The sequence below is a fragment of the Lampris incognitus genome, chromosome 16 (genome assembly GCF_029633865.1).
Source record: "Lampris incognitus isolate fLamInc1 chromosome 16, fLamInc1.hap2, whole genome shotgun sequence".
Taxonomy (NCBI): domain Eukaryota; kingdom Metazoa; phylum Chordata; class Actinopteri; order Lampriformes; family Lampridae; genus Lampris; species Lampris incognitus.
This window is the reverse complement of record NC_079226.1, coordinates 28,276,933-28,290,333: the sequence shown is the minus strand read 5'-3', so window position 1 is coordinate 28,290,333 and position 13,401 is coordinate 28,276,933. Positions and strand designations below refer to the sequence as shown.

The 13,401-nt window shown below is 44.9% G+C and overlaps 1 protein-coding gene across 1 annotated transcript; it reads right to left on the bottom strand.

Moving 5' to 3' along the window:
* Window positions 1-349: 349 nt before the first annotated feature.
* On the bottom strand, window positions 350-12,567 carry lbh (LBH regulator of WNT signaling pathway). The gene is made up of 3 exons (XM_056295677.1): window positions 12,310-12,567; window positions 6,083-6,185; window positions 350-2,421 (listed from the first exon to the last, which is right to left on the bottom strand). Exons 1-3 carry the CDS (start codon window positions 12,336-12,338, stop codon window positions 2,206-2,208), a joined length of 348 nt encoding a protein of 115 aa, XP_056151652.1. The 5' UTR covers window positions 12,339-12,567; the 3' UTR covers window positions 350-2,205.
* Window positions 12,568-13,401: the final 834 nt, after the last annotated feature.

Sequence of the window (13,401 nt, the reverse complement as noted above, 5' to 3'; positions counted from 1 at the left end):
TGGTAAAGACAGGAAGAAACATGTGGCTTCTTCTTGGTTCTATATATATTTGGTACATGCATTCATACACTCTCACTTGCAGCAAGAGAAGATCCTGTACGTGAGAGATGCTGAACAGGAAGTAACACTGCTCTCATCTCTTAACCACTGCAGGTGGAGTGAGGTGCAGTTTCATACAGTAGACGAGATCGAAAGAAAGCGCAAAAGCGAAGGTTTATTGAAAACAGGGCTTTTGCAACGCTGATCACTGGAGGACTTCCCCCTTCAACAGCTTTTCCTTTACCTTACATGCCATACTAGTGGCAGTAGTGCTTTGCAGTTAATTCATGCAACAGAGACACAGTTGGATAGCAAATTCAAATGTTTATTTACAACCTCCGTGTTTTGTTACAGAGAAAGTGGTCTAAATACACAAAACAAAAAAGAAGAAAGATGGCGGCTAATCTCCCTGAGATTTACAAAAACAATGTGGGACCTGTAAGTGACAGACAGCAGAATGAGAGGGGAGATGTTCTGTACACAGCCCTAATGCCATTTAAATGGGAAATTTACAAAAACAAGACGAGGTTTCTAACAGGCTCATACAGTATCTCAGAACAATTTATTTCTGTACAAAAAATTACTTCTCTCCACAAAATGACATTGAAAATGTAATTTCCCCCAAGACAAGTAAAGGACTGATGTCAAAGGGGGAAAAAATAACCACAATATTTGAAATTGCATACTGGCAAAAAACCAAAACGCCTTTATAGAAAAGACAGATCAATGAGCTAAATCCAAATGACCGAACGCTTTAACAAGCTTACAGGCTAGAAAGTACTAAATTAATAGTTACCCAACAATTGCCCACCTTACAATCATCTTGAGAAACTAGCTCAATTACAATTACATTGATGATGCAAACCCATTTATAACCTTTAGCAACTTATGAAACACTCGTTTCAGATATTGCCTGTATAACCGTTAAACTCGCTGATCCCACATCAGGTAAATTAGCCCATGACCTGAATTTCACGGCATAAAATGCTGTGGCTGATCTCCAAATAACAGGAAGACTAGTAGGTTGGGTAGCTTTGACAGTCACGTTTTCACTTGTGTGAGCAGCGCTGAGCGTTTTTCCATCTGGGCTATAGACGTACATTTGTTTTGCTCTCAACAATGGTAAAGTAGACCAACACCATAACAGGTCAAAATCAAAGCAATACACGGCCTCAGGGGTTCTCTGTGTGGGGGGAAAGTATTAACATGTCCATCGACTGCAAGAATTTCTGACTAACTATTGGTTTTTCTCCCTTCAAGATTTCCATCCGATAAAGCCAATACCCTCCAGCTCCATCATAAGGCTAAAAGGGCCAAGGTGAGGGCAAATTTAAAGCACGTGTGTGCCTCAGTGTATAGCAGGCCTTTGCACAATGTATTCACGTATTTAGCACAGTAGGGTAGGTTCTACTCGTTCAGTTTTCTTTGCTTTGCCTCTTCAAATCTACTGCAAATGCTTCCAGGCTGTCCTTCCTATGCAAAAGCCTGACATATGCCCACAATAACTGAAGGTACAGGAATCCATTCCTCGATGCGTCAGAATGAACCCCCAAACAATCCCACAGATATTTTTCACAAAACACCCACGTTTCAAAACAGATGTATAGATAGTGATGGCAAGCACAATTGTCAAGATAAATCCAGAAATGGAGCACAGGTATGGATAATACAATATAGACAAATCCCCATGGGTACCACAGCAGTTATTGGAAAATGAAGTCTCTGGGGTCATGATGCCGCCACCCATTCTGGAGTGAAGAGTGGGTACAGGATTAGCCTCCTGCTGATGGCTGTCCATGGAGCACTGAGCTGCCACTGTCCAATGGGGCATCCATCCTGGTCAAGACACACAGACGTACGTGTGTGTGTGTGTGTGTGTGTGTGTGTGTGTGTGTGTGTGTGTGTGTGTGTGTGTGTGTGTGTGTGTGTGTGTGTGTGTGTGTGTGTGTTGCTTTGGTGTCAAAGGAAGAGAGATGGCATCACTAACCAATTGTGTGCCTGCCAGTTAGTCTGTTGGAGCACTGACATGCAGTACAGCCAGTGTGTGAAGAAGAAGGAGTGTGTGCATGTGTGTGTGAGTGGGGGGGGGGGGGGGTGAAGGAGAGAGAGAGAGAGAGAGAGAGAAAAAGAGAGAGAGAATAAAGACAGGGCCCCGCAATTCGGCTTCTAGTGCTGGGAATTCTGAACTGGCTGTCCATTTTGGATATTTCCATTACTCCGTCCCTCTTCTTCCTCCTCCTCCTCTTCACTGACCAAAAACTCTTCCGGAGGCCAGCGGAGCTCCCCACTTTCCACCTCTCCCTCTGTGGGCTCCACCACAATGGATGGCAGACGGTCTTTTAGCTTACAGCATCGCTCAAAATCTGAGGGGTCAGGGAATATCTGCAAGGGAAAAAGACATGCGATGAGCATTAACTAGAAATGCCACAACAACTTGAGTTTTTATTACTGCTGAGCAGGTTATTTCAAGCCAGACAGGCAGTTGTATAGTTGAGAGTCGAGACCTGTGTCGAGTTTAGAAATGACTGGCATAGCGGTTTATTCCATTGCCTACCAACACGGGGATCACCAGATCGAATCCCCATGTTACCGCCGGCCTGGTCGGGCATCCCTACAGGCACAATTGGCCATGTCTGCAGTCGGGAAGCCGGCTGTGGGTACGTGTCCTGGTCGCTGCACTAGTGCCTCCTCTGGTCGGTCGCGGCATTTGTTCAGGGGGGAGGGGGAACTGGGGGGGAAGAGCGTGATCCTCCCATGCGCTATGTCCCCCTGGTGAAACTCCTCACTGTCAGGTGAAAAGAAGCAGCTGGCGAGGCCACATGTATCAGAGGAGGCATGTAATAGTCTGCAGCCCTGCCCGGCTTGGTGGTGGTGGTGGGGCAGCGATGGGGACGGCTTAGAAGAATGGGGTAATTGGCCAGATACAATTGGGGAGAAAATTAAAAAAAAAAAAAATGACAGGGTATAACGTTGTGAACAAGGTGTTGGCTAAGCCTGAGTGTGGAGGGTGGTAAATATATATGGAGAAACGTTTTAAACCACATGAGAGAGGGTTGAGAAGGTACCATCAGCCCGATTAGAATGAAAGAAAAAAAAAACATCTGTGATGAGACATGCTCACTTGATAACCCCATTGACAATATGACGAAACCCAGTCTTACTCACGTTCAACCAACATTCCTGCATAGGTGCTCACATGAAATGGCACGAGGGGTACTTATGTCAGATGCTGTGTATTGGTAAATGAGGCGTGTCTGGGCAGACTTAAATGCTGCATCATGTTTAATCTAAATGCTTTCAAAAGGCACTGTGCCAAAGCAGCTCATAACCGCTTACAAACTTATCCAACGCTGCATCACCCACTACTCGGAAGATTATACAAGAGCATAGTCATAGTATTGCAAATCAACAAGTTAGTTGAAAATGCAGAGCGGAACCCAAGCGGTTTGTGAACAAGGCAACAGCGATGCTAAGTTACACAATCAAATAGGTGGGAAAATTACCAGGACAGGATTTGTCAAATTAACCCCCTCAAAACGGAAACTGAAATGTTAAGAATTAATACGTGTATAAACCCATATGAGGACTGACTCATCAAGGGGGGGGGGTGAGAATAGCACTCAGGCCAGAACATGAAATGGGCTGTGGCTGTATAAATCCGGCCAGATAAAGCTTGCTTATGAATGCAGCGTGCCACATTCAAAAATGTTTGGCTCTGAACTGAAGGGCATGAGAGACATCCTGACAAGAAAGATTACATGCATTCCCTGCCCTGGTGAGATTGGACATCAACCTCCGACTTTCTCTTCTCTCAGGAACCAGAGAAATGGCCCTGGGGGAAAAAGCCTGCCACTCCTGGTCCAAGAACAGCATTTTTTTTTTTTTGCTGTTGTTTGGATAAAGTGGAAGAATATTTTTAGACCTGCATATTTCACTCAGACATTGGAGGGGGGAAAGAGATGTCACTGTCTGGGCAAGGAACCAAGTGGAAAGAAAGCATTACATGAGGCAAGAGAGAGGCCGAGGCGTGGAGTGGGGAAGAGAAAGAGAAAGAGAGACTCCAGCTGTGTCCAAGCCGCCTTAAATGCCAGAGAAGAGAAATGAGGAGGGAGGAAAAAAAAGACAAAATGTACTAAAATCTGCCTTGTGACTATCACAATTTGTCAGTCTATGAAAACATGCATTTTCATACTCTGAAAATAGCCATATGGGTGACTATGCAAGAGACATGATCATGCTTGGTGTGTTGGTATTAAATGTTGTAGAACTGAAGTATTTTGGAACGCAGCGCATGCAAGTATATGCCTTTGTAGAGCCCAGGTTTTGCATCTATGTACATCTGTTGCCTATACTCATTATGCGTCAGCACCAAAGAATTGGGCAATGACCTTGCCATAAGACCCCCATGCTAATGCATGCCATAAACTGTTTCACTTCCAGCAACAGGAAACAGCGACACGTCATCAGTGAGGCGCCATGTTGGCTATTTTAGGTTCTTCTGGAATGGGGGGTGGGTTTATGAACGATAAGCCTGAATCATGACAGTGTTTATAGTGTTGGCAGTTCAGGCTGCTGCAAAGAAGCTCGCCTTTCAACCCAGCCTAAAACATTGCACCAGTTACTCCATTTAATCTGACTTCGAGATCTCTCACAATGCCTTGCACAGGTGCAGTTGGGATCAGGCAGTGGCCAAACAATTTGGATCAAAGCCACAAGCATCCAAAGTGGAGGAAGTGATGGCAGTATCGTCATTTCTTTGTACGTCAGTGCGCCAAGGACTAGCCGGGACCTTGGGCAAGTGGCCCAGAAGAGGGTGCAGTGAATTGAGATGGGAAGTGGGGAGGAAGTGTTACGCTGGCACCCTCCATCTCTCCACTGGCCCACCTGAAACGCCTCCTTCCCCATCCTCTCAGAAGGACTCACAGCTGGAGTGTGAATTGTCCGGAAAGGAAGCTCACTTCTTCCTATGGGTTGGTTCCCATCCTCTCGAAGACAATTTCCTCCTACAAACAGATGGAGCCTTCCAGTGTAGTAGGCTTTGAAATGCAATCAATGTGACCTTTGCATTTGTCATCCATAATAGTTTTTCAGTGACAACATAATGACAATAATTTAGACTATCATTAGGTTACCTTACAATAATTAGCAGGCCAGGATCGTGAGCCATTTGAGCAGACAATAACACAGCTACTTGAGGTTTTTTTCTGAGATGGCCCAATTAAATGACATTAGAATAAAGTCTATGTCAACAACTAGTCAAGGCCACCGGATTACTTGGCACTGATCTCTCAGCCTGGAAGGTTCATTATCATGTCAGTATAATCGCAGAAATTCCGTGAATCTGTTGCATTTTTAAAGTGCATTTCAGTTGAATTTTTAAAGCGGTGGAAGACGGCAATTTTTACAAGCCTTTAATGTTCATATCCTCCGGAAAAGCCATAATCTGCCCCGCACACACAAGAACCTTTGGCTTCAAGTCCAGTCCACAGTATCCAGTACATATTAATATCCTAGGACGCAGTTATACTCTGAGGACAAAATAATTGCCATAATTTTATTAGTCTCCCAACAACCCCCACCACCATCCCCAAAACAAACAAGTCTTACTTACATAACCTACAGAAACAACCGCTGATGATGATGTGGTCTTGTCATATCAAAACAAACTAGCCTGGCCTGGGGTTTTGCAGGGGTCACCAGGTTAAGTGCTTTGCTGGAACAAAAAGTCCTGTCCTAATACAATGCTCTCCCATTCTCGTATGTTGCTCAATATTTTTCCAACAGTTTGCGGGTTTTTTTTTTTAAACTGTGACTGACGGGAACACCGAGGCCCCTCACTCTTCAGTTCTAAACATACGTAGACCCCGTCCACAATCACAAATAGAACTGCAGCGGTAGCTACCATCCACCCATACAGTTGTCAACCCAATATATAATGAATGGCGAAAGAAGGGTTATAAAAAGGGGAACGTCATGTAAGGACGTGAAGGCACTGAGCTGGGCCACAGTGATTCAGTCGTTTGTGTGAGTGTGTGTGTCTTACCTGGAAGGAGAGCCTATCCTTGCTGGGGCTGAGCCTCATGTCCTCCATGGGGGTGCTGCTGATCATCACCTCCGTCATGTCTCTGCTGGGCACAAACACTGGGCTGCAGGGTGAGAGAAGGAGAGGCACTGGAGGTTACACATCAGCCATGTACCCAACTTCCAATACACCATAGTGCATATTGTCAAGATATGCCACTGCTCCAAATGGCAAGCTGAGCAAGATACAAAAAAAAAGAAAAAAAGAAAGGGGGGGGGTACTCCAACTCACTGTAACTGGTAGTCTTTTTTGGATTTTTTCCCCCATTTTTCTCCCCAACTGTACTTGGCCAATTACCCTACTCTTTCTAGCCATCCCAGTCTCTGCTCCACCCCCTCTGCCAATCCCGGGAGGGCTGCAGGCTACCACATGCCTCCTCCGATACATGTGGAGTCGCCAGCTGCTTCTTTTTACCTGACCGTGAGGAATTTCGCCAGGGGGACGTAGCGCGTGGGAGGATCACGCTATTCCTCCCAGTTCCCCCCCTCCCCCCAAACAGGCGCCCCGACTGGCCGACCAGAGGAGGCGCTAGTGCAGCGACCAGGACACATGCCCACATCTGGCTTCCCACCCGCAGACATGGCCAATTGTGTCTTTAGGGTCGCCCGACCAAGCCGGAGGTAACATGGCAATTCGAACCAACGATCCCCGTGTTGGTAGGCAACGGAATAGACCGCTACATCACCCAGACACTGTAATTGGTACATCTTTACTATGTGTTAACCTGTGATTGAACCTGCCCCCCCCAAAAAAACCCTCGGTTTATCAGTTTATTTGCTACACGGGGCTCATAAACTTGAGCAAAGGGAAAAGGACTCTAAACACACAAAAAGCTGGTCATATAAGGTCAAGACAAAAGGAAAATCTCAGTAATGGATAAATACAGTGATCATGGGCCCATATGTATTCAAACATGTCTTAAAGCATGCAGAGAAGTCAACCAAGACTTTAGTTTGTTTTGTTCTTACTTGGCTTGACCACATCAAACTCAGCAATCAATACAAACCCAACTGTGCTATTGCACTGCATAGCCACCGCTGTGCTTTTTGCATACAGTGGTCACCTCGAGCTATACAATGGCGTGCTCTTGCACCAGCAGCAAGGAAAGACAATCATTGTGAAAAGCACTGTGGGCGTGCAGTGGCATTTGACTGGAGTAGGAGCCAAAGCACGGCCTTCTTCAAAGCTTGGCCAAACTTTCCAGTTTAAATTAAAATAACGACAAGTTGTTTATACATGTTCTGTGCACTCGCTGTACAGCATGCGATAGTAAAGTGGAAAAATAAAAGACTTTAGGCTGGTCTCAAAGCTGATGTTGGGACGAGATGCAAAGCAGCCTTCTCACGCTCTCTATTTAAAGCTTGGCGATCGTGGCCAGTGAACACGAGCTAGCGGTCAGTGTGGTCCCCAGCTATATCGGACAACAAAAACCGAAGATGACAAGCTGCTTGCACACACACCACCACACGGACACACACGAAATAGACATGTTTTTGTGAGGAAAAGTGTGAACTGGCATTGACCCACTTTGAACCTTGAGTAAAAGGGTCTGTTTTTGGAGACAAACGCACATCAGCCCTTTCAGCACAGTGGTAATTAAGAAAATGGTTTGGATGAAACCCTGCATGGGACATGTTGCTATGAAGTCACGTCACCATTCATCACTGTCACTCAACAAAAGCCTTTGTCCTACCAGTTAAATTTCCTTTTAAAATGGCCATTTGTAAAATGATCAAAGAAGGTTGAATCAGTTCATGTGGATACAACGTTTATTGACAGAATCTGTCAATAAACGTTGTATCCAGATGAACTGATTCAACCTTCTTTGATTTTCTTACCTGGATTATTGAGCATACATCAAGACATTTCTAAAATGGAAAGTTTCCAGCAACCTACACTTAATGTTTGATAAGGGAACAAAAGACCAAAAATCAACTTTAGAAGTCCCTTTATGTAGAAAGCAACAATGGCAAAAGTGTGTCACTTTCAGTTTGTGAAAAATCTGCCATAGGGACATGAAACATTTTCACCATTAAAATATTCTGGGCAAAAATAGACCCATTTCTCTGCCTCCGTCTATGAGTCATACTTAGCCATTCACTAACTCCTACTGGAAAAAAATAATGCATCATTTAGAGAAGCTGTGCTTATGTCTCTATGTTCACTTTCAATTCATCTTAAAGTGGAATTTTTATATCATCTCAACTACTGTCCCATCCTCAATCAGGGCCCAGATGACACTTCCTAATTGAAAATGAGGCTTTAATGTTCTTCATATGGAAACTCCTGCAATCTAATATAATAAAAAAAAGAAGAATGATTTCAATCTTAAATTAAAGCTAAAGATATATATATATATATATGCAAGGATCAGTCACTATTCTGCAGGGATTAAGCCCCAGATTTAAATCTTTAAACTCCTGTAAATCCAATAATGTAAAGCCCCAGGCTGTCCAATTTTTTCCGACATGTCAGTTTCATCCAGAGGCGTTTGAGCCGGTGTTGTTGCAGTGGCGATGAGCTGAGCCATGCGGTGGTGGAACGAGACACCAACCAACGCTGTCACAGTCCATCTAATCTGAGTCAGAAGCAGAATTTAAAAAGAAACATTTACAGGAAGGGGAGCTGCATCGTGTGGCATCAATCAATGGCAACAGCAGGACATCATCTAACCCCGAGGCCAGGGCTGCTGTGAGTTTATCAATTGTTTTTTCCGCTCCCAAATTTACACAAACCCTCTTGTAGCCTTCATGAGGAAACAATGATGCTGCAGCTGCACGGACGGTCCAACATGAAGCGGTGAACCGAGGAGGTTTGGGTTGAGTCACCTCGAACCTTTCACAGTGCACCAGTCACACGATGCCACTTGCTTGGCCGACACAATAGGCGGATATCTAAAAATAAAATCTCGAAGGATATGCAAGGTTTAACGTGGAAAAAATAATGTCAGCTGGCGCTGCTCGTGCGCTCACTGTGGGTGAGGCAGACACGTAAAGAGGACGGGATTGGGGGTGACAGCGAGGACCTGAGCGGAGGAGAGAGGGAGTGAAGAAAGATAAACACTCGGGCTTTGCCAGTCATATTTCTGCTTGGGGATCGTATAAACATCCTGCTCGGCTAAGAATAACAGAACATAGGCCTAATAAAACATAAAAGGGGCACAATGAGAAGGAAGTGGGGTGCACACGTAACGGCTCAACCCAGGAGGGCGTGAACATGCGTGCATACCAGTCAAATCCAACAGTTTTAAGTGTCAAGCAAGGTTGAACAATGTGTCCCTTTTCTCCAAGTGGAATACCTTCTACCCGAAAGACGTGCCAAGGGCTTTATAATCAACCAAACCATGAACGTATGACATAAGATACACACTCCCAGGGGCACGGTGGCTTATGGAAGGGAATGCATATTTACACCTAAGAGCATGTGGTGCATTTGTGCCATTAGACATGGCAACGTTGCCAGACTAGCAACAGGACTCGCATCCTAATCCATGTAGCCTAGTTTCCATACACACCAGTCCACTCCTGCCAGGCTCCAGTCACTGTCAGGTGTACGTCTTTTGTACTTGGCAACACAGGAGCTTTTCAGTAAAGCTCTTGACCCAGTTGAGCCAATGCACACCTGGGTCACCTGGCCATGTTCCCAATGCCAGTCCCAGCCATTGGCTGGCACAGGCACAGGACACAGCAGCAGCAGACGTGTGTCGCACCTCTTCAGCATGACACATCAATTAAAAGGATCATTGGTGCTGACAGGCGCACAATATTCTTAAACGTCACACTCTAATTAAAGACAAAATCCGAATTCAACGGTCATGCGATTTGTGAAACCCAATAACGTCTGGGTCAGACGTCTTTCCGTTTGTGAGAAGACACTGGATTATTGCCATGGAAGTTACAATCCATTGACAATTTATTCCACTGGTTTTGTTCCTTGGAGGATTGGAAAAAGCTACTTGGTGCTTATTCACAGCTTACCCAAATGCCACTGGAAATGTAGATATCCTGCGTTTAGCGATCTTCTCCAAGTGTGCTTAAAAAAATAAAGCAACAAAAAACCTACTTTGTATTTAACAGACCACATTAATAATACTGCTGTTTGATACCACATGTCGGTAAGCCGTTTGCTAAGCCACTTTCATTATAGGCTCAAGTTTTTTCTATTTATTTTATTTTATTTTTTTTAAATGGAGGGTGCACATGGCCAACTTTTACAGGTATTTAAAACAACCTATCGTGACTAAAAACATCTTCCTCCAGTCTTCAGATTACGAAAGGCCCAGACTCTCAAAAGGTCTAATGCCCTGGGAGCCCATCTAGAAGTGGTGCTGACAGGGACCAAAGCGATCGCTGCAGCAACCTGACCCAATGTGATATTACGTCTTGCATTATTAACAATGTTTCCCCTCTGCCACCCCGCATTCTTGCAGTGTGCATCATAAATCTCAGCCGATGAGGCGACTAGGCAAAGCCGCTGACATGCCATGCCAATGCTGAGCTGTCCGCTTGCCACATCATACTAATTCTAGAGGTGTGGTGGGTAGTGCGTGTCTACATCAACCCCACCCACTCACACACACACCCAAATAAAGTATGGAATATTCTGGAGTGAATGAGTACAGATTAAAGAGTACTCCAGAAAGGAGTGTTATTTTGTTTGACCTTGCATAAGGAAGCTAGTTTACCTAAGTTTTCAATGAAACATGCAAGCCTTGGGGGGGGGGGGGCTGTGCCCTGTGATTATTAATGAAAAAATAATCCGTTTCCTCCATAACTGCAAGATGTGTGATGGGAATGCTTTTTAAGTTTACACGTAGGTACAAAGCTACACTGTAGAAGACAATTCGAAAGAGGCACAAATGGCCGCGTGAGGGCCCATCTGATAAAAGGCTAGCAAAGGTTTCTGGTCAAGTCACTGAAAAAAAACAAAAAAAAACAGGAAACTTAGTGAAGTTATGGGGACATGCATTACAAGAAAGAAGGGGTTTTTACACACACACACACACACACACACACACACACACACACACACACACACACACACACACACACACACACACACACACGGATTTAAAGAGGTGGCTTTGCACAAAATTGCAGCACAAGCCTGCAGAGAGATGAGGTGAGAGAGCAGAGTAGTTACATTAAAGAGGTCTAAACTTCCTGGCAGAGACAGCCAGAGGCCTGCAGTGGTTTAAACAGAGAAGCAAAACAATGGTTCAGAGTTACTTGAACTTCCTCTCTACAGACAGGAGGAACATTCTGGACAAAACAAAAACAGCTTGAAAAAGGGCTGCAAAACGTTCCCTGTAACGACTGTGAAGAGTGCAATGGACTCAATGTAGGTTTACAGTGTGAAATTCTTCAGTTTATTACAGAGCTATACAGTCCATTATTACTATGCCGCCTTATTGAAAAGTCATACACTTAAGGGTTGTGGTGGGATTTTTTTTTTATGTTTTTACAGAAAATGACTGTGGTGATTGATAAGCATGGGGTGTAAGCGTCCTTCTCCAAACGCTCGCTGCACCTGCATGTCCCACTAGCGGCGAACTGCGCAAACGCAGCGCAGAATACAGCGGATGAAGACATTAGCACGCGTGACTTAATAGTTCGGGGGGGGGCTATAGGCGCTAATGATTCGAAAATATCTTAAAAATTAAGTTTAAAAAGCAAATCACCCTAAAATGCAGATGATATATGCTTCAAAATACTACAATTCCGACTCCGACGTCTTTGTCGTCTTGAATTGGTGCCTGGAGAAACGTTTTAAACAACGTGCGTTAAAAAAAAAGTTGACATCTACAACAAAATCGAGTCACAAGACAGCGCAAGATTGTCGACCCTTCCGAGTTCAGAAACAACAGGGCCCATGTTTCGGGGGGGGGGGGGACTACCAGGAAACAATTATCTGCGCAGCGAAAATGAAAGTTGTTCCGAAACGGCCTACCTTCTTTCACAATGGTCGGATTGAATCCAGCTAATCGGTTTGATCTGATGACAATCAGTTTATCCTTTTTTCCCGGTTGGATTCATTCATTCGCAAAAATCATAGGCTATCGTTTAATATGGTTACCGGTAAGAGTGAACAAGCCCCCCAAAACCACTAAGCATCAATAGGTTATACCAATACTACTGCTTATGCGTGTGTTCTTTCAGGGAAAAACGAGAAGAGGTGCTCCTACTCACCAGTATATCTGTGAGGGATACACAGACATGAATTCACACCTGCTATCGATTCTGGTGATGAGGGAATCTTTGGGACGCTGCGCGCTTTTCTTCTCCCAACGCGGAACGCAGACACGCGCTCGCCTCTCAGCAAACAGAAAGTGAGAGTGTGTGTGTGAAGAAAGAAAGACAAACAAGAGACTGATGTAGAGACTGATGTCAGCCGGACATCAGTGACTTCGATGATTTCGTCCCGTCTGATAGGCGATGCGGTCGTATTGAGTATTTATATAAGAGGCGTGTACTCAGTGTGGCCGTAGACGCACCTCCCCTCCACACGGGGCCACATTTCTTCAATGGCAGCGTCGAGTCTCACTACGAGCCAATCAAAGCCCAGGTGCCTCGCACCCCCGATGACGGCAGCAAGCGATGAAACGTTTCATTGGGAATGAGGAACGGACTGCATGATGCGATTGATTTACAGTCGCCAAGGCAACAAAATGACAGCCTTGTCGCCTCTTGGTTTAAAAAGCCATCCCGATGTTCGCCATCAGGGAAATTCGTGACGTTTAACCGTCTACAGTATTTAGGACGGAGAGAGAGAGCGAGAGGGGGGGAGACCCCTCCTCCCCGGACTCATTCACAAATATATTCCAAGGACAACTCAATGTCTGCATAATTCGGTGTTAATGAGCCGCGGAAACCAGAACCAACGGCTTTGAATGATATATTCACAAAAGAAGAAACATCTAAAGGTGACTATCGTTTGCAACGGCTCATCACATTATTCAAGAGTACATGATGGGGCCTTGTCACAAGAGACTCAGATTATGGTAAACAAACAAATAACGCTATCAAGAGTTACCCCCTCTCTCTCTCTCTCACACACACACACACACACACACACACACACACACACACACACACACACACACACACACACACACACACGCATACACAAATTCCGACGTGTTTAAGCCCAGCGAGCAAAATTAATATTTGGTACGAAGGAAGCAGGTGCAAAGGTCAGTTTCCTGTTCTAGCTGTAGGGCCTAGTTGGGTCTTTACTACCACCTGGTGCCCAAGTGTCCCAGCTGTCTTGCCAGTAAATGT